This window comes from Arachis ipaensis, chromosome B1 (assembly GCF_059453495.1).
Source record: "Arachis ipaensis isolate K30076 ecotype BB chromosome B1, ASM5945349v1, whole genome shotgun sequence".
NCBI classification, from domain to species: domain Eukaryota; kingdom Viridiplantae; phylum Streptophyta; class Magnoliopsida; order Fabales; family Fabaceae; genus Arachis; species Arachis ipaensis.
Genome location: NC_142436.1, coordinates 3,047,183 through 3,074,883, shown reverse-complemented (window position 1 = coordinate 3,074,883; position 27,701 = coordinate 3,047,183). Strand labels below are relative to the sequence as shown.

At 31.7% G+C, this 27,701-nt stretch overlaps 2 protein-coding genes across 5 annotated transcripts; both read right to left on the bottom strand.

Annotated features, from left to right (window-relative positions):
* Window positions 1-11,371: 11,371 nt before the first annotated feature.
* LOC107641753 (SNARE-like superfamily protein) lies at window positions 11,372-14,433 on the bottom strand. Of its 2 annotated transcripts, none has more exons than XM_016345288.3 (4): window positions 14,168-14,433; window positions 13,966-14,067; window positions 12,662-12,830; window positions 11,372-11,776 (listed from the first exon to the last, which is right to left on the bottom strand). In XM_016345288.3, the coding sequence occupies exons 2-4, from the start codon at window positions 14,026-14,028 to the stop codon at window positions 11,580-11,582; spliced, it is 429 nt and encodes a 142-aa protein (XP_016200774.1). In that variant the 5' UTR covers window positions 14,029-14,067; window positions 14,168-14,433; the 3' UTR covers window positions 11,372-11,579. The 2 variants fall into 2 exon arrangements, with proteins under 2 accessions (XP_016200774.1, XP_016200732.1); XM_016345246.3 differs by having other exon boundaries at window positions 14,151-14,414.
* Window positions 14,434-16,755: 2,322 nt separating this feature from the next.
* On the bottom strand, window positions 16,756-25,692 carry LOC107641648 (Insulinase (Peptidase family M16) family protein). 3 transcript variants are annotated; one of them, XM_016345160.3, is made up of 19 exons: window positions 25,095-25,692; window positions 24,587-24,662; window positions 24,406-24,452; window positions 23,445-23,557; window positions 22,564-22,637; window positions 22,338-22,433; window positions 22,115-22,234; window positions 21,583-21,816; window positions 20,966-21,114; window positions 20,508-20,664; window positions 20,113-20,265; window positions 19,560-19,939; window positions 18,925-19,074; window positions 18,628-18,810; window positions 18,027-18,230; window positions 17,818-17,924; window positions 17,506-17,659; window positions 17,221-17,342; window positions 16,756-17,126 (listed from the first exon to the last, which is right to left on the bottom strand). In XM_016345160.3, the coding sequence occupies exons 1-19, from the start codon at window positions 25,419-25,421 to the stop codon at window positions 16,883-16,885; spliced, it is 3,090 nt and encodes a 1,029-aa protein (XP_016200646.1). In that variant the 5' UTR covers window positions 25,422-25,692; the 3' UTR covers window positions 16,756-16,882. The 3 variants fall into 3 exon arrangements, with proteins under 3 accessions (XP_016200646.1, XP_088356965.1, XP_088356966.1); XM_088500839.1 differs by having other exon boundaries at window positions 24,587-24,665; window positions 25,095-25,683; XM_088500840.1 differs by having other exon boundaries at window positions 23,445-23,549; window positions 24,587-24,665; window positions 25,095-25,539.
* Window positions 25,693-27,701: the final 2,009 nt, after the last annotated feature.

Here is a 27,701-nt window from a genome sequence, read left to right as displayed (position 1 = left end):
AAAGACCTTTTACCACTAAATACAAAAGATCCTTAATCACTAAAAGAAAATCATTAATTGATAATTTAATATTTTTTTTACATAAAAATCAGTTCTATTTTAATTATCATCAAGTTATATAATAATGTTGTATATTTTTTGTAATCTGCGGATAGAATCGGATATCCACGGATTAAGAGTGGGTAGGGTTAGGGTTAGGATATTCTCAACCCGCGAATAGGATAGGATTGAGTTTATATAAAAATCTCAACCTGTGAGTAGGGTTAGGATTAGATCCAAACCCTACCATATTCTACCCATTGTCACCCCTACTTATAAATGTGAAACAATCTTTATTTTCTGAGTTAACTAATAAATCGGAGTAAGCTAGAGCTACTTAATTTTTTTATAAATAATGATGTTCGATGTTCGATTCTATTTAATAATTTTTTATCTGTATAATTTATAAACATAGCCGTTACATTAGAAACTTATATATATTATATATGAATTATCTCTCTAAAAATATAATGTCCATTAAAGTTAAAATCATTTGTTTTGTACTTTCTACATACGTAAACAAAAATTTTACAATTATATACTTAGTAACATTAGACTTATGTAAAATTTAATATAAATAATTGTCACTACGTATTGTTAAATTAAATTAATAAAATAAATTTCTGCAGAGTTTATGGGATGAAGATTAATGTGAAAAAATCTAAAGCGCTATACTCCAGGAATGTTTCAGCGACAAGAAAAGAGATTTTCACTAAAGTTTCTTCCATCAGATTCGTCCAGAATTTGGACAAGTATTTAAGGGTGAACCTTAATCACTCTCGGGTGACACGCGCAATTTTTAACGATGTTTTGGACAAGATTCGGGGAAGACTAGCCAACTGGAAAGGGAGATTGCTTAATAAGGCATGCAGACTCTGTTTGCTCAACTCGGTAGTGACTGCGATTCCTACTTATCGCATGCAAGTATCTCTCTTCCCTAAAGGGGTAACTAATAAGATAGAATCCATGATGCGAAACTTTCTATGGAAGGGTCAAGCTGATGGTAGAGGCCTGAATCTAATTAACTGGAAAGTATTGGTCACTCTTAAGAAGTTTGGAGGTCTGGAAATTAGAGATCTTTTTTGTGCCAATATTGCTCTTCTTGAAAAACTAGTTTGGCAACTTTTTCACCATCCCGACAAGCTATGGGTTCAACTGTTGACGGAGAAATACCATTCTTCTAAGGATGATTGTTTTAGTCAGTCTCGAGGAAGGGGATCTTATGTTTGGAAGAGTATATGTCGAGTTTGGGATATCCTGAAGGAAGGTTTTAGTTGGTGCATTGGGGATTTGGAACAGAACTTTTGGTTTTCTAAATGGAGAAGAGAGGGGCGACTGTGTCAGGAGATGGATTATGTTCACATTTCTGATTCGGATCTCAGGATCTTGGACCTTTGTTCATCTGAACAGTGGAACCTTGAGAATATCTATTCTCCTCTGAATCAGTCTCTGCAGAGCAACATTAACTCTTACAACCCAGATGTTCAAGCTGGTTCAGAGGTCGGTTGGTGTTGGACTGGTGCGGCCTCAAAGGTTTATGATGCTCATAGTGGTTATTTGTGGCTCAGTAAGAAGATGTTTAGTTGGGAGGACAAGGGTAATTGGTTTTGGCTTTGGCGTCAACATGTTCCGGAAAAGCACAAATTTTTGGCCTGTCTATGTCTTCGGGAGGCTCTTCCTACTGCTGCATTTCGTTTTAGGAGGGGCATTTCGCACACGGATAGCTGTCCACGATGTTTCTCAGGTCAGGAATCGGTTTTACATTGTATTCGGGATTGTCCAAAAGCCCAACTTGTTTGGCAAGCTTTAGGGATCTCCGATCAACCAGTGGATTTGATGAGTTGGTTCTTACATAATAGCAAACAGCGCCCCTTCAGATTCTTTTTTGGTCTCTGGTGGATTTGGTGTTCGAGAAATAACGAGATCTTTCATCCTCACGAGCATTGGACCACAAACAAGGTGATTGGTATGGCTTTGTCCTTAGAAAAGGATCTCCGAAATATTTTTGAGTTGCAACGACTATCTATCCCCTCAACCATTAGTGGCTCTTGGATTCCCCCCTCAATGGGTACCTTTAAGATTAATTATGATGCTAGCTATCATGGCAATGGTGCTCGAGTTGGTTTTGCTTGTGTTAGTAGAGATTGGAAGGGAAGGTGGCAACGAGGTTGTTTGGGAACAATTGAGAGTCGTAGCATTTTGCAAGGAGAGTTGTTTGCTATTTGGAGAGGCTTTCTTTTAGCATGGGACTCGGGACAAAGAGACATTATATGTGAGACAGACTGTGTGGAGGCTTTTACTATTGTCAATAATTTACAAGATTGCTCTGGATTTATTGATCCTTTGGTGTTAAAAATTCGAGATATCATATCTTGGAAATGACGTGCTGATCTTTGGTTGATCTTGAGAAATGCAAATATAGTAGCAGACATCATGGCAAAGAATGCAATGAGGACTATTTCTCCCCAAGTGGAGCTTCCATTGCCTTGGAAGGAGTTTAAGAGTAGTATTCAGCGGGACTGTCTTTTTTAAGCAGTTTCTTATTTTTTTTTTCTTTCTTAGTTTTTGTTTATTTTCTTTTAAGTCACCAAAATAAATTAATAAAATAAATATATATAAAAAATTATGATCGATATAATTATTTTTCCTAAATTAACTAAAATAACCTTTGCCACTTATTAACTAAGAAATAATCGGCGGCATACTCATCAATTAACTTAACGATTTATATATTGTTTTATATAATAATAAAGTGTTTGGTTAATAATTTATTAGGTATAAGTGTATAACAGCCTTGCTTTTCATTTGGATTATTAGGTGTGCGTTGTGGCTGGGCTTGACACATGCAAAGATAATCCTCGTGTGTATGAAATAAATAATACTAATTACGTGACCTTGCTTGCCCTATTTTCTTTTATTATTGTTTTAATGATTGCTGTTAGAGTAATGTTTGATCTTTTAAAATTGGTTATTGGTTGTTGCATATATCACAATCACCAATTCATTATGTATATATCTGATATATATCCCCCAACCCCACCCTATCAAAAGAAAAAGAAAAGAAAAGAAAAAGGATAATTCATGATAATAATGTAATTTGAGACACAAAAATAATGTGGAATGGACAAATCATAACATAGAATCTTTTCTCAAATTAGTTCTCCTAAAAATTTAAATGAATTAAAGAATATATATATATATATATATATATATATATATATTTTTTTTTTAACATACGTTTTTTAGGTAATTTTTTTTTTGAGTTTGTGTAATAAATTTTTTATATTTTTTTTAGAGTCAACAAAGATTGAAATTTTTGAATTATAGAATTTTTTTTTACCATAATATAAAATTATTTCAACTAAAATTTAAGTTAGTAGAAAGAACCATATAAATAATTATATTTTTAATAGAGTTGTACATTTTTTGTAATATATATTTTTTTATGTAAAAAAAAATATTCAAGAATTTACTAACCATGCATGAGTGGAATTATATAAAATTAGTTAAAACATAAAATTAGTTAAAGTGATAAATGGACAATTTTTCCTGTTTCGTTTATTTCCCACCTTCTTTGGGACAATTACTACTTTCTTGGTTTTTCTAACTGCCAACGAAATTTAACTTATATAAATAATGATGCCATTTAGTACATAGCAAATTGAATTTAGTCCATATGTAATTTTATAAACATTTCTAGCACCTTGTATTTTTTATCTCTATATCTGACTAAAATGTTTCACGGAGATGCTACTATTGTTCTTGTGATAAAAAAAAAAAAAAAAAACTAAAATAGAAATCCGGGGGAGGGAAGATATATGATAGGATCTCCATTATTTCAAATTAAATAACAAAAAAAAAAGGAGAATAAAATGATCATTGTTTTCTCGTGTGTGTGTGCGTGTATATATAATATCTTGAATTTTGAAAAAGTTCTTACTATTAAAATAACTAATAAATTAAATTTGTATTATGACACTTGGGATGGGGGCATGGGGCAGATATTGTTGATAATTTTTGGTGAGGGCTAAAATGTTTGAAGAAGGTAGAGAAAATCGAGATTTTACGTAAAATTGAAAAAGTAAATTAAGAATGTAAAACGTAAAATTTTAACAAAATTTAAATCGTAAAATTGTCAGACTTAGTATAAATTTTGTAAAATTGATAGATTTATTTAAAATTGTAATATCAAAAGATTTTAAGAGTTAAATCGAGATTCTAACTCCTATGGTTTGAAGTTAGGTCACATGCAATACAATGGCTAAAAGCTAGTAATAATAAATATGGTTCACATTTGAAACCCTAATTAACTTGCCTAACACACCGAGCAATATGAAAAATTAAATAAATAAGTAAAGAAAAAGAATAGCATTGAATATTTAATATCAATCTCATTTCTCCTTCTTTTAGTTTTAATGTTTTTAGGATAATCTATATATATGGACAAAGGGGGGAAATTTTCTATTTTCACGAGTTGGGGAAACACACATTAAAGGAGTTTGAGGTTAGAAGGAAATAAAATAAAGTAAAAATAATGACTTTTGCATACCCAAACACTACAAGGGAGGCGCGAATTGGCGGTGATTTTTTTTTTATTAACCGCCGCAAAATCAAATGCCGGCGATTAACTGGACCGCCATGGATATAGGCGTTGGGATTGGGTTTGGCGGCGGTTTCCAGCAATCGCTGGTATCATCGCCGCTAAATCAAAATTTTGCGGCACACCAATAGAAAACCGCCACCAAATGAGACAGACACAGTTTGCTTCATAGTTACCGGCGGTTTCCAAACCGCCGCTATGTTTTAGTTGTTTTCGAATGGACGCGATTTTCGCGGCGATTCTAAAATACCCGCAAAATAAAATTCAGATTATGAAAATTGTTTACTAAAATTATTTGTTTAGTTTTTTATCCTTTAATTAATTTATCCTAGTGAACTCATTTGATTATATATTTTTAAGAAATATATGGATTTGGGTCTTTTTGTAAAGAAAAAAAATTATGTTAAAGAATCATCAAAATAAGAGAAGAAGATCTTTAACTTTAGTGGAAATAGATAAAATAACTTGTCATCAAATAATTGTTTTTTCAATTTGTTTTTTATTTTTTGGTAATGGACTAATTATATAATATACCTCAAAACTAAACTAATTCAACTAAGTGAGCTTTTGTCGTTCAATGACAATTAATCTTTAATATTGATTATTAGCTCATCATTAGTTTAGCTAATCACCACTCCATTGGAAGAGATGTCAATAACGACAGAGTCTCGTCTGGGAATTTTTCCAACCCAAAAAAAAAAAAAAAGTTGTAAAAAATTCCCTTAAAATACAAAGTTATATTGTAACTTGTATATGGTTAGGTGCATGTTATGATGGAAAGTCTAAATAATGAAGAGATGAAGAATTTTTCTCATGAGTGAATGAATGAGTATTATATGAAATAGAAAATTTTTTAAATGTTTTTGAAATATTAGTGTTTCATTCATTTTAACCGTTAATTTTAATTAATTATATATTTTTTATAATTAAAATCAACAATTAAAAATGTCATTTGTAGTATTGTTATTCGTTATTTGATCCTATTTTTTGGTTATGTTATTTTATTGGTTCATTGCCATGTAAGCTAGAATAATATTGCTTTCTTAAAGTAGCTTTTTCCTTAAGGTAATTAGGTAACTAATTTGCGAGATTAAGAGCCTATATTTATATATCTTTATTGGGAGCCATTTAGATAAAGATGTCAAAAACGTTTTTTTTTTTTTAAAAATATTTTTTAATAATTAAAATTTAACACATATAACCAGTTAAATTGTGTTATTTTTATTAAAATTAGACAGGATAAATCAGTTTTGTTGAAAAACTAATAAATTAATTTTAAATTAGTCTATATATATATATATTTTTTTTTTTAAAAACTCTAAATCTTAACTCTATGACGGTAAAAAAAAAGGGTTAGAATTTAAAATTTTCAAAATTAATATATATAATAGGAGTATTTTAGTCATTTTTTATAATAAGAATATTTTAGTCATTTTCTATAAAAAATAATATTAATTTAGACTAATTCAAAATTTAATTTACTATTTTTTTGATCAAATTAATTTGTTTGGTCTAATTTTAACAAAAATTAACACGATTTAATTGATTATACGTGTTAAATTTTAATTATTAAAAAATATTAAATAAATAATTTTAAAATCTTTATCTGAATGACTCCCTTATCAAAAACACATGCATATAGTATTCTAGGTGTCCAACATTTAAATCAATATTAATTTACTCTTTCTATTTTTACATTAAAAATGTTGGTCTCTAGTACTTTTTTTTAAATAAATAATAAAAAAATAAAATTATATAATGATGGGTAGACTTATAGAATTCGATTATGATTAGAAGTCTAGAATTTTAAATTGAAGATTAAAGCAATTGGTAATTAAGTACTAAAGATTAAAAACATTGTTCTTTTTCAATTAATTTGATTCCAATAAGTCACAAAGGTAAAGTTCTTCAATTAGCTATATAATATTATATTAAATTTTAAATTAACAAGTCTCATAAAAAAATTTAAGAGAACAATGAAGGGAACAAATTCATTTGAAGTGATAATTTTTTTTTTCTAATAAATACTTCTTTCTCACTCCAAATAAAATAAATTTTTGGCGAACACGGTACAATGAAAGTTATTGCACAGCAATAATGCTACAAAAAACAGGTTCAGACCAATAACTGAATAACATACATGGGAGCTTCCTCACATCTCTATCAAACTGATTTTTATCTATTTTTAATGAATAATGTCAACTTTATTCCCATGATATATAAGGATAAGCTAGGTAAAAAACAGAGGTGGAAAAAAAAACCTTACATTCAGTCTCATTATTACCATGACCAAGAATCAGAAGTAGCCATTTTTTATGTGCTTTTTTATTATTATTATTGTTCGTCACCTGGTGATCTCAGGTGTTCGACGAGTCAGATGATGGTGAAGAGATGAGAGGGTGAGACTCTGAAGTAGCTTGGAGTGGGTTCCTGGTCTAGGCTGGAGGCTGGCGAAACCGGTGGTTGAACGGTTAAGAGGGGGTGGCCACCTGCAAGGACACTCCGACGATCAAGTCAGTGTCCGTACGAAATGATTGCCAAATTAGTTAAGGTGATGTGTATCTCTAAGGAAGTGCTGACTTCTCCCTTTATATACTGTGCTGGGCGGATCCAAAAATGATCTAGCCCACTGGCCAAAATGCTTATGAGCTGTCCTTGTCCACGTGGGAGGAGTAGGTCGTTTCGGACTTCGAATCGGGACTTTGGGTGTTGTTCTGAGGAAGCCGACCTGACCGATTTGCTAGGCGTGGTGCGCTGGGTCGGGCAGGTGGTGAAGTCGGACGTCGACCAGGTCGAGTGCTGAGAACCGACCCGTTGGATTTTCCTTATGAGGGATAATTTGGGCCTGGGTCAGGAGTGGTATCCCGACCCGGCGACTAGTTGGACTGAACTTGTAATGGTCCGTAACAATTATTATTATTAATAACAAATAAGAAAATTATAATCCTAAAGCAAACTCCATTTATAATGTGAAGCAGCATGATCAAATTGGAAAAACTTGGACATCTCCAATAAATTTTCTCTCTTATTGTTATATAATTGAGACATCAATTACTTATTCATGTTGATATAATGATTCCAGCTATTTCAAAATTTTAACTTAAATTTTCAGCTCTCCTAACCACTTAAATTCTTGTGACTTAAAAAGGCTCCAGTTCTTTTATGATTCTATATTTATTGTTGGATTTAATTTTATTTTTTTAGTAGTGTTATTTATTACTAAAATTGCTACTGTTATATATTTTTTTATTCTCTTTTTCACAATTCCTTTTAGAAGAAAATAGGGATATGTAGGTAGTAAAAGTTGAAAATTGAAATATATATTTAAAAAATTTTTAGATTGAGTTTTTCTTATTATGTTGATAATGGTTGTTTTGAGGTATACCTGAAATGAATTATAAGTAAATGGATTTTTGTGAAAATATTAAAGATAGTAATGAAGGTATCTGAAGTGACTTTATTTGAGAAAAAATTATAGATATTATTTTTTATTATTAAACTTCATATTTTGATGACTTAAATAGGTGATCAATATCAAAATTCACCTAAATAATTTTTATTTACCAGAAAGTTCTTTATCGACCCAATTTGAATTGTCTTATTTTTAAACATTATATAATCACATCAAAATAATTAATTAGTATGCTTTTGGATAATGCTTATTTCACATCAAATTTTGTATCTATTTGAGACACTTATTGAATTTATTAAAGAAAAAATAAATAAAATATGAGATTCAAAATTTATTTTTTACAGTATTTTTTATTCTTAACAAATTAAAAATTAATTTATTATAAATCAAAACTTTATTTAAAAATTTGTTATTAACCAATAATTATTACATATATAAAATAAAATTTAAATTTCCGTTACTTAAACAAATTAATTAACTCTCATCCAAATTGATTATATAGAGCTACTATACATACAAGTCTTTTTGACTTACAAGTCTTACAAGTTGGCACAAGTCCAACAAAACACACGCATTACACTCCCACATTCAAGAGTAAATAAACGCACGTTATTCAACCACTTCCTGTTTCCAAAGCGCACTACTCACCATGCATTATGAACGACTCTTCTTCTTCTTCTTCCTCCATGAAAACGAGTTTCTTGCCAAATTTGAAGATAATGAAACTTCAGAAATATACCCAAACGATTACAGAAATACACCTAAACGATTATAGAAATACACCCAAAGGATTACAGAAATACACCCAAAGGATTTAAGAAATACACCCAAAATTCGTTAAAGTACATCTTATGCATAATTCAGAACTCTTTCTCTTTTTCCTCCTCATCTTCTACTGCTTCTTCTTCATCAAAAACGATTTCAGAGCTTGATGTCAAAAAACAATAGAAATCGAAAATAACAAAGAAAGAAAACAAAGAAAAAAGCACGTAAATGAAGAAAGAGAAAGAGAAAGCAAGAAACGAAAGAAAAGAAAAAGAAGAAGAGGAGGAAGAAGAGGAAGAAGAACGTATAGCAAGAAAAAAAAAGGTGCAGTAAAAACGTACAGTACGATTCGAAACACATTAATATAAATGACTTATATAAAAAAACGCCGGTACGTGAAAAATTATTCTTGATTATATCAATATGAGACTCATAATAGTTATAGATTAAGTGTTTAGTTACAACTTACAAGTAAAACATACCCCAATTCTAACTAACCAATAACACTTTTTGCCCCTAGATTTTTCTGTTTAACTATGTATTTCCAAGAAAGGCCAAACTTGATTTCGTTTATGAGAACTATTATTAGGTAGAAAGTCTAGGAATTAATAATAATATTGTCACGTTATTATTTTTATTAACCTTAAAATGGATTGATAAGAAAACCAAACTGTTGTCATATATATCTCAATGCCTAATTTGAAAAACAAGAGCCTAAAGTATAGCTGGTGAAATTACATTGGACCCTACCACGTTACAAGCACATGCAACATGCAAGCTTCAGTCTTGGTTTTCTCTCAAATCTTAATCTATGTCGTTTCTATTTTTCATTTTCTAATTCTTCATAAGATTTTATGCACCAATCAATCATCAATCATATAATAAACTACTATTAACTTGCTTTTATTTTATCACAAAATCAATCATACGAGATACGCTCTATTATTCTGGAAAACATTATTTTCTATGTGCATGAATTTGTAAAGAGATTCCTCTCTAACTTTTCAGCCATAGGAATCATATATTATATTATATAAATTTAAATATTTTTTCTATAGTAAAATAAATCTAATATTTGTCTTTTTTCTTAAGGAATATATCTCCTTAGATAAGCTTTGGATTTTCTTTAGCACCTTTCATCCAAATTATATATTATATAACAATAATTAAATATCTCCAACTTTAAAATTGTTATATATAACTTATTAATTCAAGAAAATTGTAATAGAATCTTCACAACCTTATAACTTATATATGTATGAACCTTCTTCCATGGTGTAAATTAAAATACATCTTAGTCTTTATATAATTAATTAAGGTAGATAGACATATATAGTCAATAATAATTTAGAGACATGAGAATATAGAAAAGGATTTTCTCCATATGAAAATGATGTTTCCTTATTTTTGTTTTTCCCTCTTCCTATTCAAGATGATGAATTAGGAAAAAAAATATAACAAGAGATGAAAAAGGAAAAACACTACTAAGGAGTAGGAACATGGTATGTAACATAACATAGAGTAGTATATTTAATTAAAACTTAGGAGCTCAATAAGACATGGGCAGATTTGTTGGGTTTGTGCCATTTGTTTAGGAATCAATGAAAGTTCCCTTCACAAGGGATTGTCCCAAAATTTGGTCCCATTTCTTAGGGTAAAGGACATTGTGGATGAATTTGGATGGCAAGTTTATGGTCCAGGATAGCTGAATTATTTATTTATTTATTCTTATTATAGGACGCACACACATGCAACCAACTCGAGCATCTTCGTCTCTTCTTACACTTAAAAAATTCCAAATATGTCTATCCTTTTAAACTTGAGTTTTAAAGTATTTTATTTGATGAGACTAAAGTATACAATATACAATATAAAACATAACCTTAAATGTAACAAATACAATAATACAATATTCCAATATTGAGACTAATTTTCATAATCCAATTAGAGGGAATTGAAAGTTCTGAAGGTTTATCCTTTTTTGGAATTAATTGCAAAATCAATATAGCTTTTCCGATTAAGGTATAACTATAAGGATGCATTTGTTTCAAATTATAAGGAAAAAAAAATCATAGCTTCAATCTTTTTAGATACTTAACATAGCAAAAGATTAAGATTTTCAAAATTTACTATTATCATCTTCCATAAAGTTGGAAGCAGAGATTTTGATATTCTAATTAATATACAAAGAAAACTTATTAATACAAATGAGTAAAAGAAATAGCTTTTTTGCTATAAAATTGTTTTCTGATAAAATCATCTGAACAGAATATACTTCTAAATTAAGCTTTATATCCACATAGTTCTTCAAAATTCAAAACCCTTAAGCAAACCCCTTGAACATAAATTATTGAATCCGCACCAAAATTCATTCTCCAGTGTCATCTATATAAGCAGTTAAGCACATAGGCCATTTCTAACTAGTGCTAACTACAGCAGAAGCAGAGCTCAGAAATGGGGAACGTCATGCACAGCAAATCTTATGATAAATATGATTTATTACTTTGAATTTGATTTTGAAAATTGCATTCTGAAAATGAAAAATCATTGTTAGAAAACAAAACTATGAAATGAAACAAAATATTTTTGTTACCCATACACGCTCTTAGTTTGCTGAAAACAACCAAATACAGATGCTAGTCATTGTAGAAGAATGAAGTACCTCACAAGCAATTGAATTGAAAGTTTGAAACTTGTTAGATTATGTACACATCAGAATATAGAAATTGAAGGACAAGAAAATAGGATCAAATCAAATCAAACTCAGCGCCCCAAAAATGCAACACGGTCCTTTTGCACTGCCTGTGTTAGGTTGATGTCAAAGAGTTCGCAGCGAATGGGCATCTCCATCTCATAGAAAGGATTCTTCAAAACATAATCAGTGTACAATTCATAGATATATTTCAATAAACTTTCCATGTGTTGAGTTCCAGGTTCACAGACCACAAAAAACTTCGTCCCTGTGATGGAGAAGAATCATTTTCATAAGCCGTTGACTTATATCAGTATTAGAAAAATAAATCATAGTTTGGTTATAATTAGATAATCATTAAATTCATTTTTCCAAGGCATTAAACCGAATAGGGAACTTCACAACAAGGAAAAGAAAAGATGGCATAATATATATTGCAAAAGGAACACAGGTTGAAATTATTAGTGCAGCTAAACATCTGGAAAGATTTTCATGTGTCGAAAACTCGAGTTCATTGAACAAAACCAGAAGTTGCACTTCAACTAAATACTCCAAAATCCAAATGGTAGCATGTATATAGCACTGCCACAAGGATATGTCCTCCCTTTTCCTCCCTAAAATAATAGTGTACATATTAAGTTGGACGAATTATTAAAGGGAAAAAAAAAAGCTCTTTTATCTACTACCTTCCACATGATAATAGTATATCATGTCACAAGAAAGAAGTATTCTCTTCAACAAAAACCAAATTTTATCTTCCAACCTAATGATTATACTGCAAAGTATTATCTGGACCTTCCTCAATGGATTTCAGTTATTTTAACTTGGACAGCATATGATTCTATAAGTAAATCCCAATAATCAACTCGATTTTTCAACGAGGTACCATAAGTGAACAAATAGTAATGTGACCAACAATGATCACAGAAAAATTTCTGATACTGACATATCCACAAATACTAAAACAATCTTATGTTTAAACTAGACAATTTGCAAGGCCTCATTTAAGTGAGTGATATGATTGCAAAAGCCAGTAAGAGATATAAATCTACTATATCTAAATGATGTCATACATTCACTCTCTCTTATTCACCAAATAAACAAGAAATTTAACATAATAATAGAGATAAACACTAATGCCCTAAGAATATACCTGTCAGTGATTGATAGCAATGAAGATCAAATGTGTCTGCTTGGAGAAGTTCAATTCCTGAACAACCCGAAACAGGTGACAATTGCTGAGAGATTGCATGCATTGAATGCCATAAACTTGCCACCCTCAAACTGTCATTGGTATCCATTCGTCCGGCAGACCCATAATCCTAGATGTCAATACATAATTTCAATATATACATTCCATATATGTTCAACAAAAAAATTCTGCAAATATAACAACAGTAAGGAAATTGGACTTCTTTTAACAATTTCGTAGAAAAGGTACTATTTTATCTTTGAAAACCCATTTTTAAAGTTTTTTATAGACTGTTTTGAGAAAGAAAAAAACCAGAAACTTCTGAGTTTTCTGTTTGTTTCCTAGAAAAATCAATACTAGAAAAAATGTTCAATTCTGAGTTTTCACAGACTCCCAAATCAAAGAGAACAACAAACTTGCAGTACAAGCATCCAGCATAAAGCTGAATTTCTCAATTATCTCAGCTCAATCTCAAATCAGTATTTAACTAAACAACTACTACTACATTAAATTGTTTTTGCAGCCATGATCTTGTTCATTGCTGGGACTGCCATCCTTCATATCAATCTTGTCCCTTATCAAGACAGACTCTCAAGGTAGCGTTTGGTGGAGAGATAGAGACGGAAAGACTGAGACTGAGAGACAAAGACTAAGAAACAGGGATTGAAATAAATCTCAATACTCTGTTTGGTGCAAAATGGGAGACAGGAATTGAAACAAGAATGAAACTCTAATTTAATTTGCACAAAGGGTAAAATTGGAATTAATTAATTGAAATGAAAGTATTTTAGATATAAAATGTTATTAAAGTTTCAGTCTCCATCTCTAAAAATTTCAGTCTCCTATGTCCCTACTTTTTGAAGGTACTGAAATACTGAAATTTTAGAGACAGAAACAGAAATTTTAGTACCAGTCTCTGAACTAACAAACACGTACTAAGTCTCAATCTCTCGGTCTCTGTCTCAGTACCTCAAAACAAACGCTATCTCAGCTAACTCCAACCTTCTAGTGTTACTTGGTAACAACATCTTAAAATTACATTTCCTTTTAGAACTTATACAAGTGCACCTATAATTGCTACCAGTTTTTCCCACTAACCAAATATTCTAATCACAAGAAGATTCAACATACTTGGTAAACATTCTGAAACAGTTTCATGATTCAAAAATCTTAGATACCCCAAAATCACGTGTAGCAGTAAAAAATAAAAATTAAAATTAAAATTAAAATCATCATCTGAAGGTTGAGTCTACAAATGAACATACCTTATAGTAGATCAACCCGCCGGACTTGTTGATGATATAAAGACTGTAAATTGCTGCTGCCATTTCCAAAGGAAAAGAAAAAACAAAGTAGTTCGGCGGAATCTGAAGTAAACGCGAAACATAACGTAAGCAAAGAATGATCGGAATGAGATGAATTGAGTTAAGAACAAGAAAGAGAGAGTTACGAGATTGCGAAACCCACTGACTGAACCCTAGTGAGAGTGAAGTGTCTCTCCTAACTCAGTGCGGTGACCATGGTGCAAGCGGCGAAGATCGGTGGCGGCGGATGGCTGGCTACTCGTTCTTTGTTCCGATCGTAGCAAATGTTAGGGTGGTAATTCAATGTTGTGTTTTTGTTTCTCAAACAAGTGAAGTGAGATCTGAAATTCAGATTCTGAATGTTACTTTGGTAGATGGAGAATTTCACGATTTTTTATTTGGGAAAATTTAGTAGGTTATACGCTATGTAGATTGGATTATAAAAAAGTTTTAACTATTAACAGCTAAATTATTTTTTTTTTTACTACATATTGTTTTTTTTTAGCGGAAATCATTAATTAATTTCTTATTATACTATAAAAAATATCAAATACTAACGGGTTTTTTTTTTACCAAAAATAGGAAACTCGAACTCGTAACCTCTTAATTAAGTATGAAAAGACTATACCATTTGAGTTATTACTCATTGGCAATACTAATGTATTTTGGAAAAAGTAAGAAGTGCAACATCCATAAAATTAAGTTGATGTCAGAAGTTTAAAAAATTAAGTTTTAAACTCTAAACTTTAAATTTAAATTATTGATAGAAAATATAATAAATAGAGAAATAAAACTTATTTAATTAACAAGAAGAAGAATAATTTTTACTTAATAAAAAGGGTTAAAAATGAGTCATAAAAAAAAGGCAAATGACGCATATAAATCAAATCAAGTAGAGGGTGGTTTTACCCAATTTCATCAAAGAGAAAAACGTTACAAGGTTCTACCAAGAGTATTTTTCTATATAGTTCGAATTAGAGTCATTCGAATTACACATACCATAGTAATTCGAATCACACTGATTCGAATTACACACACTAATTCGAATCAACCCGATTCAAATTACACACACTAACTAGTAGAGAATTTCGTGCCCATAATAATTCGAAACAGGCTGTTTCGAATTACCCTCTGTTTTTCCTATATAAAGAGTTCGAAGTAACCTCATTCGAACCACTATTCTAAATTCATGACCCACCAAATCCCAGAGAAAACGACTCAGTACGACTCCAACAAATGATTGAGCAGAATATTTAGCCGATAGGGGATAATTCGGATCGACTTTATCGTTTGGATGGAGTAGCCCATATAGCTGGTGTTATCAATAAAGAGGTTAGTGCGAACTTGTTCTTTTAAAATAGTAGTGAATACGTTATTTTTGTTAGTGGTTTTGATAGTGAATGATGCTAGTGGTTTTGTTAGTGAATGATGTTAGTGATTTTTATATTCTGGTACATTCTGTTTGCAGCCCCAGCGATGTATTTCGAGCATGCGACGGCAGCAGGGTATACGTCTGGACGAGAGGTACGTTCCGTACTTGCAGATGGCCGGCTTATACCAGCTGAATCATCTCTCATTCAGCCTCGCAAGATGGTATAAGCCAGCAATCTGCAAGTGCGAAACGTATCTCTCGTCTAGACGCATATCCTGCTGCCGTCGCATGCTCGAAATACATCGCTGGGGCTGCAAACAGAATGTACCAGAATATAAAAACCACTAGAATATAAAAACCACTAACATCATTTACTAACAAAACCACTAACAAAACAACTAACATCATTCACTATCAAAACCACTAACAAAAATAACTTATTCACTGATATTTTAAAAGAACAAGTTCGCACTAACCTCTTCATTGATAACACTAACTATATGGGCTACTCCATCCAAACGATAAAGTCGGTTCGAATTATCCCCCATCGACTAAATATTCTACTCAAGCCTTTGTTGGAGTCGTAATGGATCGCTTTCTCTGGGATTTGGTAAGGCATTGATTTAGAATAGTGGTTCGAATGAGGTTACTTCGAACTCTTTATATAGGGAAAACAGGGGGTAATTCGAAACAGCCTGCTTCGAATTACTATGGGCACGAAATTCTCTACTAATTCGAAAGATGCTGTTTCGAATTAGTATGATTCGAATTACTATGGTATGTGTAATTCAAGTGGCTCTAATACGAACTATATAGAAAAGTGCTCCTTGGTAGAACCTTGTAACGTTTTTATCTTTGGTGAAATTATGTAAAACCACCCTCTACTTGGTTTATATGCGTCATTTGCCCTAAAAATTAACTACTATATATTTGTGTATAAATAACTGTATTGTTTAACTTATTTTTAATATATATTTCGTATTACATGTATTTTATATCAATGATTAAGGTATACTTGATATTATATATACATATACACACTAGTTAAGGAATAATGATCAAAAGTCTTTAAAAATTTACAAGTACATTAATTTGATCTCCAAAAGATTCACACCTCCAATTTGTGTCTAAAAACATCAGATTGATCATTCTGATGGTTAGATAACAACACATTAGCAATCAATTCAAAGCTTTTGATCTTAGATACCATTTTCACTATTAATCCATAATTATATACCCAATATTCAGTGAGAAAGCAACATAAATCACAGAATCATACTATGCTGTGTCATAAATCATTTCATGTGACAAACAAATAGAGCAATAATACAGTGTACCAAGCTCCAAAAGGCCAAAAGAAACTACCAATGAATGAAGACTTTCCTCAATTCCAAAATATTATTGATCAATAAATAATTCGCACATAAATGTAATTTACACTTAAGAAACAACGGCTCTCAAATCTGAATGGTACTTCATGAGTTCAAAAATGCATATCTTCAGGTTTTAACAAAGATTTGGATAAAAGTCGGATGACATTTTAAATGAAGCTGGATCTTTTATGGCTTGCACAGTTTCAGGCAGTGCAACATCATCTTCAAACTTTGTGTTGCAGCCCCATAACCGAATGAGAAGTCGCCGACACTTCGGAGACGACTGTCTGAAATATGTCCGGTACCACTCAACAACATCTTGCTTGCTTATGTTCTTTAATTCTTCTGCTTCCTTCTTTGATATATCAAAGATATACCTGAAAATCAATATCCTTTGTTATCATTTTCTTCAAGGCTGGTCTTCCTTATTCATCATCCACAACCTTATTATATAACTAAATGTAAAATCACCTTTTATCAACAATCTGGCTCCACAATCGATTGCTTTCGTAGCTAAGCGAATGATCTTTCTCGAGCAGTTTTGCCATTAACCCACTTTTGTAATTCTCAAAGGAATCATCATCAAGCCCATCCTGCAGTCAACATATAATTCCTTAGACCACAAGTCTTTTAATTTGGAAATAGTGGGGTGTGCTTACAATTTCTTGAGCACCCAAATCATGTCAAATTTAATGCAATTCACGAGGGAGCCATTAGTCTCAGAACAATGAGATAGAAGGAATCAGGAATACTAACCAACAATTCTTCAACGCCATCTATGAAGTTGTCGATTCTACCTTGCACGTAAATTGGGTCGTACTCAGATGATTGAACACAGAAACAAAACCCAAAAACACGGTACGTTAACCGTAGGCTACATTCGACAACATAACCAAGCTGCTCTTTTGTCCTGTATCCAGATACACACAAATAAATAAACAAATAAAGATAAATAAAGAAACAAAAATTAAAACAACCCATAAAAAGCCATGGAAAGTGAAAACTTATTTTCATTAACAAATGTTAGACGGTCAAATGCAAAAAACTAAAATAGCATCCAATAATCACCTCAGCTGATTGAAAAGTGGCTCGTCCACAATTTCCTCAAAGAGATCAATTAAAGCTTTCAATTTGATTGATCCCAACCCAAGATCTTGCTCAATTTGAAAATATAGCTGCATGAATACCAAATTAAGAAACAGGAGAAGTTTGTTAGAAATTTCAAAAAACAATTATCCATGAAAAAGGACAAACAAAAATAATCCAACTGAAATTACCTCAGCCACAGAATTCTTTTCTGACTTGTTCTTTACACTAACATCTCTAACTAGATTGGCATTGGATGGAAGGCAAATAACGCGTTCAGCGTGCCTCAGCTCAATGGGAAGTGGATTTACTATAAAGTTCGTCTTAAATATATTTGATATGTTAATTGCTTCTTCTTCTGAAATATTTCCATGGCATAGACCCTCAATGTATAGCTGTCCAAAGTTGATGTAAAGGAATAAATTTCAAACAATTTATTGATATAAACTAGAGAACTATAATATATCATGGAACTTATGTTTAAAAACCAAGTAATTAAAAACTAATAAACAAAGAACAAGCTACCAAGAAGTAGCTATTTTCTTGTAAATGTAAGTACTATCAAGCTGAGACATGAGATTCTCATACACACAAACAGAACAAGTGCATCAAACAAAGTAGTTATATTAAGTTTAGGGTTTAGGATTTAAGGATATAATAACACTTCCCATGCATGTATTTTTTGAAAACATTATTCTTTTTTACAAAAAATAAAATAAAATAAAACTTGACAATAAAAGACTGCAAAATAGTCCAACCAATAACATATAAGATTAAATATTTCATGCCTACCTCAGAGCGAAGTTTGGGGATAAAAGCAATCAAATCATCAAGAAATAAATCATTTAGATGATGCAGCTTCTCCTCAATGTCATAAAAGCTCTGGCACAAAACTTGCAATCTCAAATATGTGGAATGACTTAAAGGCTTCATGTTGGTATTCTTCAAAGTTCTCTTCATGTCTTCTTTTATAACCTGAACAATAATGATTGGTTCATTACAATCAACAAAGCAAACAGAACTATGAAACAGGGCAAAAAGGATAACATAGACATTTTGATAAGAGATAAAAGGAAATATGTGATGTACCTCAAATCGATCGCCAGAAGGAATAAAGGATCTAGCTACTGATAAAACTTTAGATAAGAGAATGGGAAGCTTCTCATTGAAACCATAGACCTTCAGTTCCAGTTTGTCGCCAACATAGGAGACAGAAGTTTCTAACTTTGCAATACTAGCCTGCACACATAGACACATGTCATATAAAGTCCTTTAAAAATAAGATTGAAGTAACTACATTCACCAACAGTTTCTTAGATTGCCTAAGATGATTTAATTTTAACTCGAGCCAAATCTTATGATACAAAAATTTGTACATATAAACTAACAGATGATATTTTGGAAAGCTGGAATGAAAAAAAAAAAGTAATTAGTTAGGAGTTTGAATAGTCAGTTAAGAGTGGAAGCCTCTCTCTTATAAAGATACCTTTCTCAATTAATCAGTTTACATGCTTAAGGTATGAAGCTATGTAGTAAATAGAATTACCTAGTGGATCTATTCAGAAACAAAAACGTATGAAGGACAGAAATCCTCCAAACAAGAGAGAAGTAAACAAATAACAGAAACAACAGAAAATTTCTGAATGAGCAACATGTTTTGATGGAGGATATATAATATAGACGAATGGCTCTACTTTTAGTGTCAAGCAAGACAGTCGATTAACCTGATATATGATTTCATTCAACTCATCTTTAAGAAGGAGAATGAACAATTCAGACAATACACAACTCTGGGCATTAGCATATCCACCCTTCAAGTTAATCCGAAAATATGTATTGGCACGAGGAACCTTGAAAGTACTATCCAACTTGTACCAGAATTTGATCAATGTTTCATCAACTATACATCTAGGAGAAGTTGAATTTGCAAACTCATCACATGTGTCACCAGAACGTATAGAAAAATCACTTGGAATGAACTCATTTTTTGATGGAAGATGTAGCAAGGCCTCAATTTCTGGAGGATTTCTCCATAACTCCATTAAATCTTGAGCAATGTCTTCTTCAACATAACGTGAACCAAACCAAGGTTCGCATTGGACATCTGAAAAGTAGCACCATCAAGTTGTTCAATCATCATGATGGAAATATAACTTCCAGATATATTTTGTTAACAATTGAGTTTAGTTATCAATTCCCAATGGTTCAACATAGCAGATTAACAGTGAAAGAAATAAATAAAAGTGCCAACTAGCCAAAGGTGAAAAGATAACTCACGTTCCGACTTAAGGAACAACTTCGAAACAACATCTACTCTCATGTTTTCTGGAATGAAGAAACCAAGAAGTTGCTTTATCAATTGTTCATCCCAAGTCTGGTAAACATAGTCACCATATATGACATGCTCTGGCGGATAAAAGAGTAAATTTTCTGCACAAAAAAATAATTCAAATAAGCCAGAAAGATATAACAAATCTGCATAGGAAGTACCTAAAATTTCAAAATATATTGTAATTGGGTTGAAAGCATAACAAATAAATGTTCAGTTTTTGCTATAAACACAAACTGACAACAATTTTTTTTTAATCTTCTATCATATGTTGCATTTTCTCTATATCCTATTGATTAACAAACGACTTAAGAAAACAACTCCAAGCAGATAAATTAGAAACCTGAGAGTTCAGCAGCATAATCATCTTGTGGTTGTTCTTCTGCAAATCTAAAATCCATTTTTCCAATGCTTTGAAGTTCTTTGAATATCCATTCTTGTGGAGGAATTTGATGCAATAACTTCAGGTATTGATAGACAAAGCCAATGATATCAAAGATCTGGGAAGAAAAATCAAAGTTAAGCCATATTGAAGAGAAGTAATTTGTAGAAACTGGAAAGCATAAGCTGATCTGAATGATCACACAAGTTAATTTACCCATCAACTGGTCAATACTGTTTTCACACTTGTCTATTGACTGAAAAATTTTAATCCAATAATAATAATAATAATAATAATAATAATAATAATAATGAAGCTGAAATTGAAATAAATATTATGTTTGAGGGCCCACTAAACACACTACTTGCTCTTACTCTCTTCTATCTGAAAGGTCATACAAGTGATGAGATTATGATCACCTTTTCAACACCAGAGTCAGTGAGGTTTATGGACACAACAAAGATATAAGCTATAGTTGACCGATAAGTTCCTTCATCCCCAACACCGGCAGAGAGAGATGTAGCCCAACCTTTAGCCTTGAGAAAGGAAAGCAAGCTTCCCTTGCCCTCTGAAAGGTTGATTATGTTATTGTTAATGAAAGCCGCACAAGAAAATGTCCAGACTTAGATTTTAGATAAAAAAATATAGATTGAAAAAATGAGAAGTAAAACTTCCATTGGAAAAGAAAAGTAGAGACCATAAAAAGGAAATTGTGATGAAAGAATGAGAAAAACATATCATCAAAATCATATACCAAAACCACTTTCCATTGCATGTAGAGTGGTTAAGCTCTTAAACATAGTAACTTCTACAGATATGAAAAAAATCCTATTGCAGAAAACAAATTTTCATAATAATTTTAAGTTGGAACAAAAACTGGTGAAGATGTATATACACAAACAGAAGACTGGCTTCTGCTTAAGATGCAAAAAAAATACATGACAACAGATACAAGCATATATAAAGTTATAAAGTATGCACGCTTAATTGTCAAGTATCGCTGTATCAGCTATTCATCCATAATGAGATATCTTACCATGCCCAAGAAGATGAGCTAAATAATCCTGCGGTTTCTTCAAATACTCCTGTTGTAGACAGGGAAGTGTCCACAATAAGTCGAGGATATGAACATCTTTGACAGCTTCTAGCCAGTAAACTTTACCAGATTTCCAAATAGGACCTTCTGCACTGAACTTGGGGTTCACTTGAGGACCCTTTCTGATAGCACCAAATAATTCCGCAACCCAACTCTCAAGCACATCAAGAGGGTCTACACATTTATGCATAAAGCACATCACTATAAAGAATAAACATACCAGCATATATTGGTCTCAATCCTAATCCTGGCGTGAGTTGTTAAAACAAATAAATCTCATTTTTGTAGAAGATAAATCTATGATGAATCTAATCTTGAGACTAGTATAATTATTTCTCAACTATTAATAAATGTATAAGTGGGAATGGAAAAAAAAAAACTAAGCACCTTATTATTGCAGGAAGAAAAACATGACTAAAATAAAATTGTAAAACTTTAAATTGAATAATGGTGTTGGTAAGTAGGAATTCACCTCCACCAATAACAACAAGCTTCATTAATCCACCATGGTAATAATCTTTGTATAGTTTGAATATTTGCTCCCGCAAATTAACACCCTTCTCCATAGCATCAACCAAGCTCTTCTTATTGCCTTCATGTACATGGAAAAGAAATGAAATAGTAATTTAATTATACAGAGAAATCTAAATATCTAATTGACCATGTAATCGATGAACAACACTTTTATGGCATACCCCAAAAGAATCTGTTTAAAGGATGACCAACAGCAGAAGTATGGCATTGAAGTTGTTGAAGACGGCAAGCATCGCTTTGCAAAGCCTGGTTAAATTCTATGTTCAGTTTTGTATACCATTATGGTATACCAAAAACATTATCAGCAAACAGATAAGGAAATTTGAGAGCTTTCTAAAATCATAATTAAAGTGGAAATCTGCATAATTGGATTATAATGAGACATACCTGAATCTACTGCCTGTACTTCTCGCTCCATGGCCTCCATTTTTACAAGAGGTGAAATAAAGAACTGAGAAAATCTGATAAGAAAAGAAAGACCAAAACAAAAGTTTAAAAAGAAGTCTAGCATACCTATCAAGAGGATTGAAAATTCCAAGGGCCTCATAAAATTATCAACATTGAATCATTAGATTCATTTAGCTATGTTTAAGTGCAATAAAAACAAGGAATATTGATAATAATAAATTTTATAACCCAAATCACCAGAAAATATTTTACCAAGAAAAATGAGATGAATAAAATAATCAGTATGTAGAATAAAGATCACTAGATTTTATGTCTATAGTCTTGTATTTTAACAAACATTGAGGAGGGATATTGATTCTTATGTCAGTCTATAGCAAGTCTTGTGGAATAGGATTAGGTGTTTTGTTTAGAGGGGTAATCTCTTTGATATGTAGAGAGTAGAGTAGAGAACTTTGTACTTTTGATGCACTCTGTTAATCTCAATTTTTTTCATTGAGGATATCTTGTCCTCTACCCTCTGTAATTTTTTGTTATGTTTTCAAACAAATGATGTCAACAATTTGATAAATAGTAGAGGATTCTTTAACAGAAATGTCCTGTTAACTTCTATTAAACTGCATTTGCTAAAAGCTATGCATGATCAACAGATACAATATGGATTCACGCACAGTTCACAACCAATGCATGATCAACATATACAATATGGATTTACATACAATTCACAACCAGCATCACAAGATGAAATTCAAGTTCAAATTTTTGAGGTAAGAATTGGGAAGAGCCTTTATGCAAAAATGGATGCATAACAAAGTGTAATAGACAGGAATTTTCATGTCCTCACAACGGAAAGCAAGATTTACCTTCTCAAGGCACCCTTCAAAAACTCTGGCTTTACTTCAAAATGGTAGCATGTATGTTCAGTCTCTGTATATGCATTTGAGGAGCCACCGTGCTTGGATAAATAGCTATCATACTAGCAATAAAAACAGTCAAGCTGCTAGGAAAATTAACTGCACATTGTAGTCTTGGAACAAATTACAAGGTGTACGCTTACGTTACATTCAAAGAAATGAATCAAATTAATGTTAATTAATTTCGGCCTTTTTAAGTTTGATGAAAGTACAAAAAAATAAGCTAAGATTAAAAACACTTCATGGATAGCTTTTTTTTGGGATTGTTTTTTTCTCTTATAATGAGGATTTTTTATTTATTCATCATCCTATCTTAATGATATTCTTCATTTATTAAAAATAAATAAATGAAGTTAGTTGAGCTGGGCTAAGTTGCAAAAGATGCTTGAGGGATCACTTAGACCAAAAACATGAGGGATAGAATATATTGAAGCTTGAGGGATCACTTAGACAAAAAAAACACGAGGGAAAAAAGCCCTAAAGGACATAATTCTGAATTTCACACGAATTTTTTATTTATTTGTTGATGCTTTGGAAAGACCCTAACAGACAATGTGGTATTCGTCTAATTAATGCGACAATTGCTTACAGCCAAAATCCTGCATGCCCTGATATATATAAAATACATTCTTCCACCCAAGGCTTCATATAAGTGCAAAATAAAGGGAAAAGAAAAAGGACATTATAATGCAAAATTAACATTAATTCTACAATATTATGTCATAACAGGCAACAAGTCTTTACGCTACAGTTCTATCTCCTCTAAACCAGTTTTCTTAGCCAACACAAACATATTCTGATAAAATTATTTGATCCTTTAGTTCAGCAAAATCATAAATGCATACTTCCCAAAATATAGGGAGGAAACGAGATAAATTCAAATGCATGAGTAGATAAGACCCAAACCGACCTCGTTTTCATCTGGGAATTCTTCACTCCCCATGAAGAGCATGTGCTCTGTAAATCAATTACAAAAATGGTAACTTCAAGAAATCAAAAAGCTTCCTCTTAGGAGCTAGGACGTCTCTAGAAGGAACTGGTTAAAAGAATGAAATGTTTTACAAATATAATGTAAAATATAACTTCCAAACCTAGAAAATGTGCCAGTCCCTGTGCTTCAAAAGGATCCGAAAAGCTGCCAATTCCTACACACATGGCTGCTGCCGCCTGCTACAACAAAAATCACAAGTCTTACCACATTCAATTGAAGTACAAAACCATGATATACACAAGTAACACAACTCAGCATCATATCAAGCGATAGAAGTGCTTATTTTTTAGAGTAATAAAGCATTGCAACTAACTCGACCGTAAAATTTTACACAAGTATGCATGCCACAATCTCAATTGATAATCCATCCTTCAAGTAACCTTTAATCTAGAGTTCTAGACCCTTTGGTATTAAGCATTATAGATCATAATCAGATACACTAACATTTTCACACATAAATCATACCCTAACCTTGCCAACTACTTTCCCTAAAGTAAAAAATAACAATCCAATAACCTAGTTCAAGAACCAAGCAATAAAATTGAAATAGGCAGAAAAATGAAATTTTCAAAAATTGCAGCAATTTTCAACTTCATATAAGCAAAAACCTTTTTAGTCTGAGCAGCAGCATCCTTATTCCCATCTATATCCATTCCAGTTTCTTCTCCTTCCTCTTCTTCTTCTTCTTCATCATCTTCTTCGTCTTCTTCATCATCATCATCATCATCATCTTCATCTTCTTCTTCTTCATCTTCATCTTCATCTTCATCTTGAAGAGGACCTTGAGGGAAAATCTCGGGATCGTGAACAATCAAAGCTTGAAGTCCGTTAGAGAGGTGTAAGAGGCGGTAAAAACGACGGTCGTTAGGGGACTTGAAAACGACGTCGTCAGAAGAGAAAGTTACAAGAGCAGGATTAGAAGCTTCGATGACCATTGTATGAATGTTGGTGGTTCGTGGTTTGAGTTGGTTGGAATTGGAACAGAAAGAACGAAGAAAGGAAGAAGCAGTGTGAAATGGTGAGAGTGAAAGAGAAGAAGTAGTCTTTAAGCTCAGAACCCGCAACTCGCAACCCCAAAATGTGTTATAAGCCAGTGCGGCGGCTCTTGGGCTTCTCTTTTTTCCCTCTACTCGCTGTTAATAGGCCTAAGCCACCAAGGCCATGTTTGGATAATTGTATCCTAATCCTAAATCCTAAATTTTAGAAAATTAGAGGAAAGGACAAATAGGTTCTTGAGCTTTTATTCTGCTGACATTTTTGTCTCTGACCATTGAAAAATACTTTTAAGTTCCTGACCTTCACAAAATTTGGATGGATCAGTCCCTCAATGATTAGGGACGAAAATGTCCACAAGGCAAAAAGTTTAGGATCTATTTATCATTTTCTCTTAGAATTATTTATAGAGTTATTGCATTATGGTTCGTGTTAAATGAGTTTGACTCTTCGCATTTTTGTGTTGTTTAAATACTTAAGTTAAGAGATTTGGATATTTTATAAATTTTGAATTTTCTTTCATTTTTTGTACATGTTGTTTTGATTCTTTTTGTGGTAGAATTTAGGGTTTTTTTTTTTTTTTTTGGACAAATGGATTGAACAGCTCCAATTCTAAGCATTACACTCATGTTTCACACACACAACACACTTACACACACTATCATGGGTATCATGGGTTCTTAAACCAACAATCAGCCTCAGCTGGAATTTGAATCCGGGTGCAGCGTTGTATGAGACGGACAGGTATGCCAACTGTGCTGGGTCTCAGCTGCGAATTTAGGGTTGTTTAGTTAAGGATGCGTTTTTGGTTTTGGTTAGGGTTGTTAAGTTTGTAAGGTTTGGTGTTATTTCTATTTTTTTAAAGTAGATGACTACAGTACATATTGTGATGGTGATCCATCACAAAAAAAAATTCAAAAATAAAAAGATGGAAGGATGAAATATATACGAAGAAAAGTATCAGAGATTGAGATGATTAATTCTGACATATTGAACCGATTTTTCATCCAAGATTTGTTGAAATGTATAATATACTAACGTTTCTTAATTTTACAGGTTTGAACCTAGAAAGAAAGTTAATGAAAATTTGAAGATGTTTAGGATAGATATAGACATTGTCATGATTTATGAGGTTGCTATTACTGATGAGAGGAGGATAGAAATTTATTGTGAATATCCAATAAACATCCCACAATTTTTTTATGATGGTATAGAAAAAAGAGACTATGTCCATAAAACTCCAACTAACGATGTAGTGATTACTTGTGCAAAGAAAATTTGGAAATACAACCTCTCATTTTTTTTTTATAATCGAGGGAGTAAAATATAATTTATTTTATTATTAATTTTATAAGTGAAAAAAAAATAAATATAAAAATAATGAAGGATTAGAAATCACACTTTACACTCTTAATTTTTTTTTACCAATTAAAAATATCTATTTCTAAGAAAATTCCTACTCCTACTGAAATGAAAAAGGTATAAAGGGTATTGTTAGTGAAGGAGTTAGGACCCAAACTAGTGTACAAAAAAATAGGCCCAAGTGAACAAAAACTCCAAGCCCAAGACCAAATCCAAGAAATCACTATTTCAGCCCATAAAAACCATAATATCCAACTCCCAACCTCCAGAAACTCTTTCCCACGTAGAAAAATACTACATTGATTAAACAAACCCAACCCAAAACCAAATTAGTTGAACTATGTTTTCCAATGATGCACCCTAAATTGCTTCACCCAAACAAGTTAAGGAGAGTATATTACAGCCTAATCCCAACAAAGAATCAACACCAAATATCACTCAAGTCTTCAACTGAATTACTTACACAATACATTCCTAAGTTAGTAGTGGAACTAGCAATGCAAGAATCCTTTTGAAGATAGGAACCAACTCAAGAACTCTTTAAGACTGATCCTCAACCAGTGTCTGAACCATCAATCCATACATGGATGATTTCAAAAGGGTTGTGCGAAAATTTAACATTTATCTTGGGAGAAGTGTTTTTTAAATTATAAAATTTTTAAAATTTTAAATTTGGGTAGAAGATAATTTGATTTTGAGAGAAAATTAATAATTAAAAGTTTTAAATTATAAAATTTAAAATTTAGATGAAATTTAAACTAATCAATTCAAAGTTTCAAACTACAATAGTTTGAATCGGATGAAGTTAAAAATAAATAAATTTAAAATGATACAAATACAATGTCATAATCATTTAAATC

Bases quoted from the DNA above. Each gene is read 5' to 3' on its own strand.
- LOC107641753 (XM_016345288.3), bottom strand. From the start codon at position 14,028: ATGGCAGCAGCAATTTACAGTCTTTATATCATCAACAAGTCCGGCGGG. The intron at 12,831-13,965 runs GTATGTTCATTT...ATTGACATCTAG, and splicing joins GCGGGTTGATCTACTATAAG to GATTATGGGTCTGCCGGACG. The intron at 11,777-12,661 runs GTATATTCTTAG...TCTCCATCACAG, and splicing joins TTGCTATCAATCACTGACAG to GGACGAAGTTTTTTGTGGTC.
- LOC107641648 (XM_088500839.1), bottom strand. From the start codon at position 25,421: ATGGTCATCGAAGCTTCTAATCCTGCTCTTGTAACTTTCTCTTCTGAC. The intron at 24,453-24,586 runs GTTTGGAAGTTA...ATTGATTTACAG, and splicing joins GGGACTGGCACATTTTCTAG to AGCACATGCTCTTCATGGGG. The intron at 22,235-22,337 runs GTATGCCATAAA...ATGTACATGAAG, and splicing joins TTTAAACAGATTCTTTTGGG to GCAATAAGAAGAGCTTGGTT.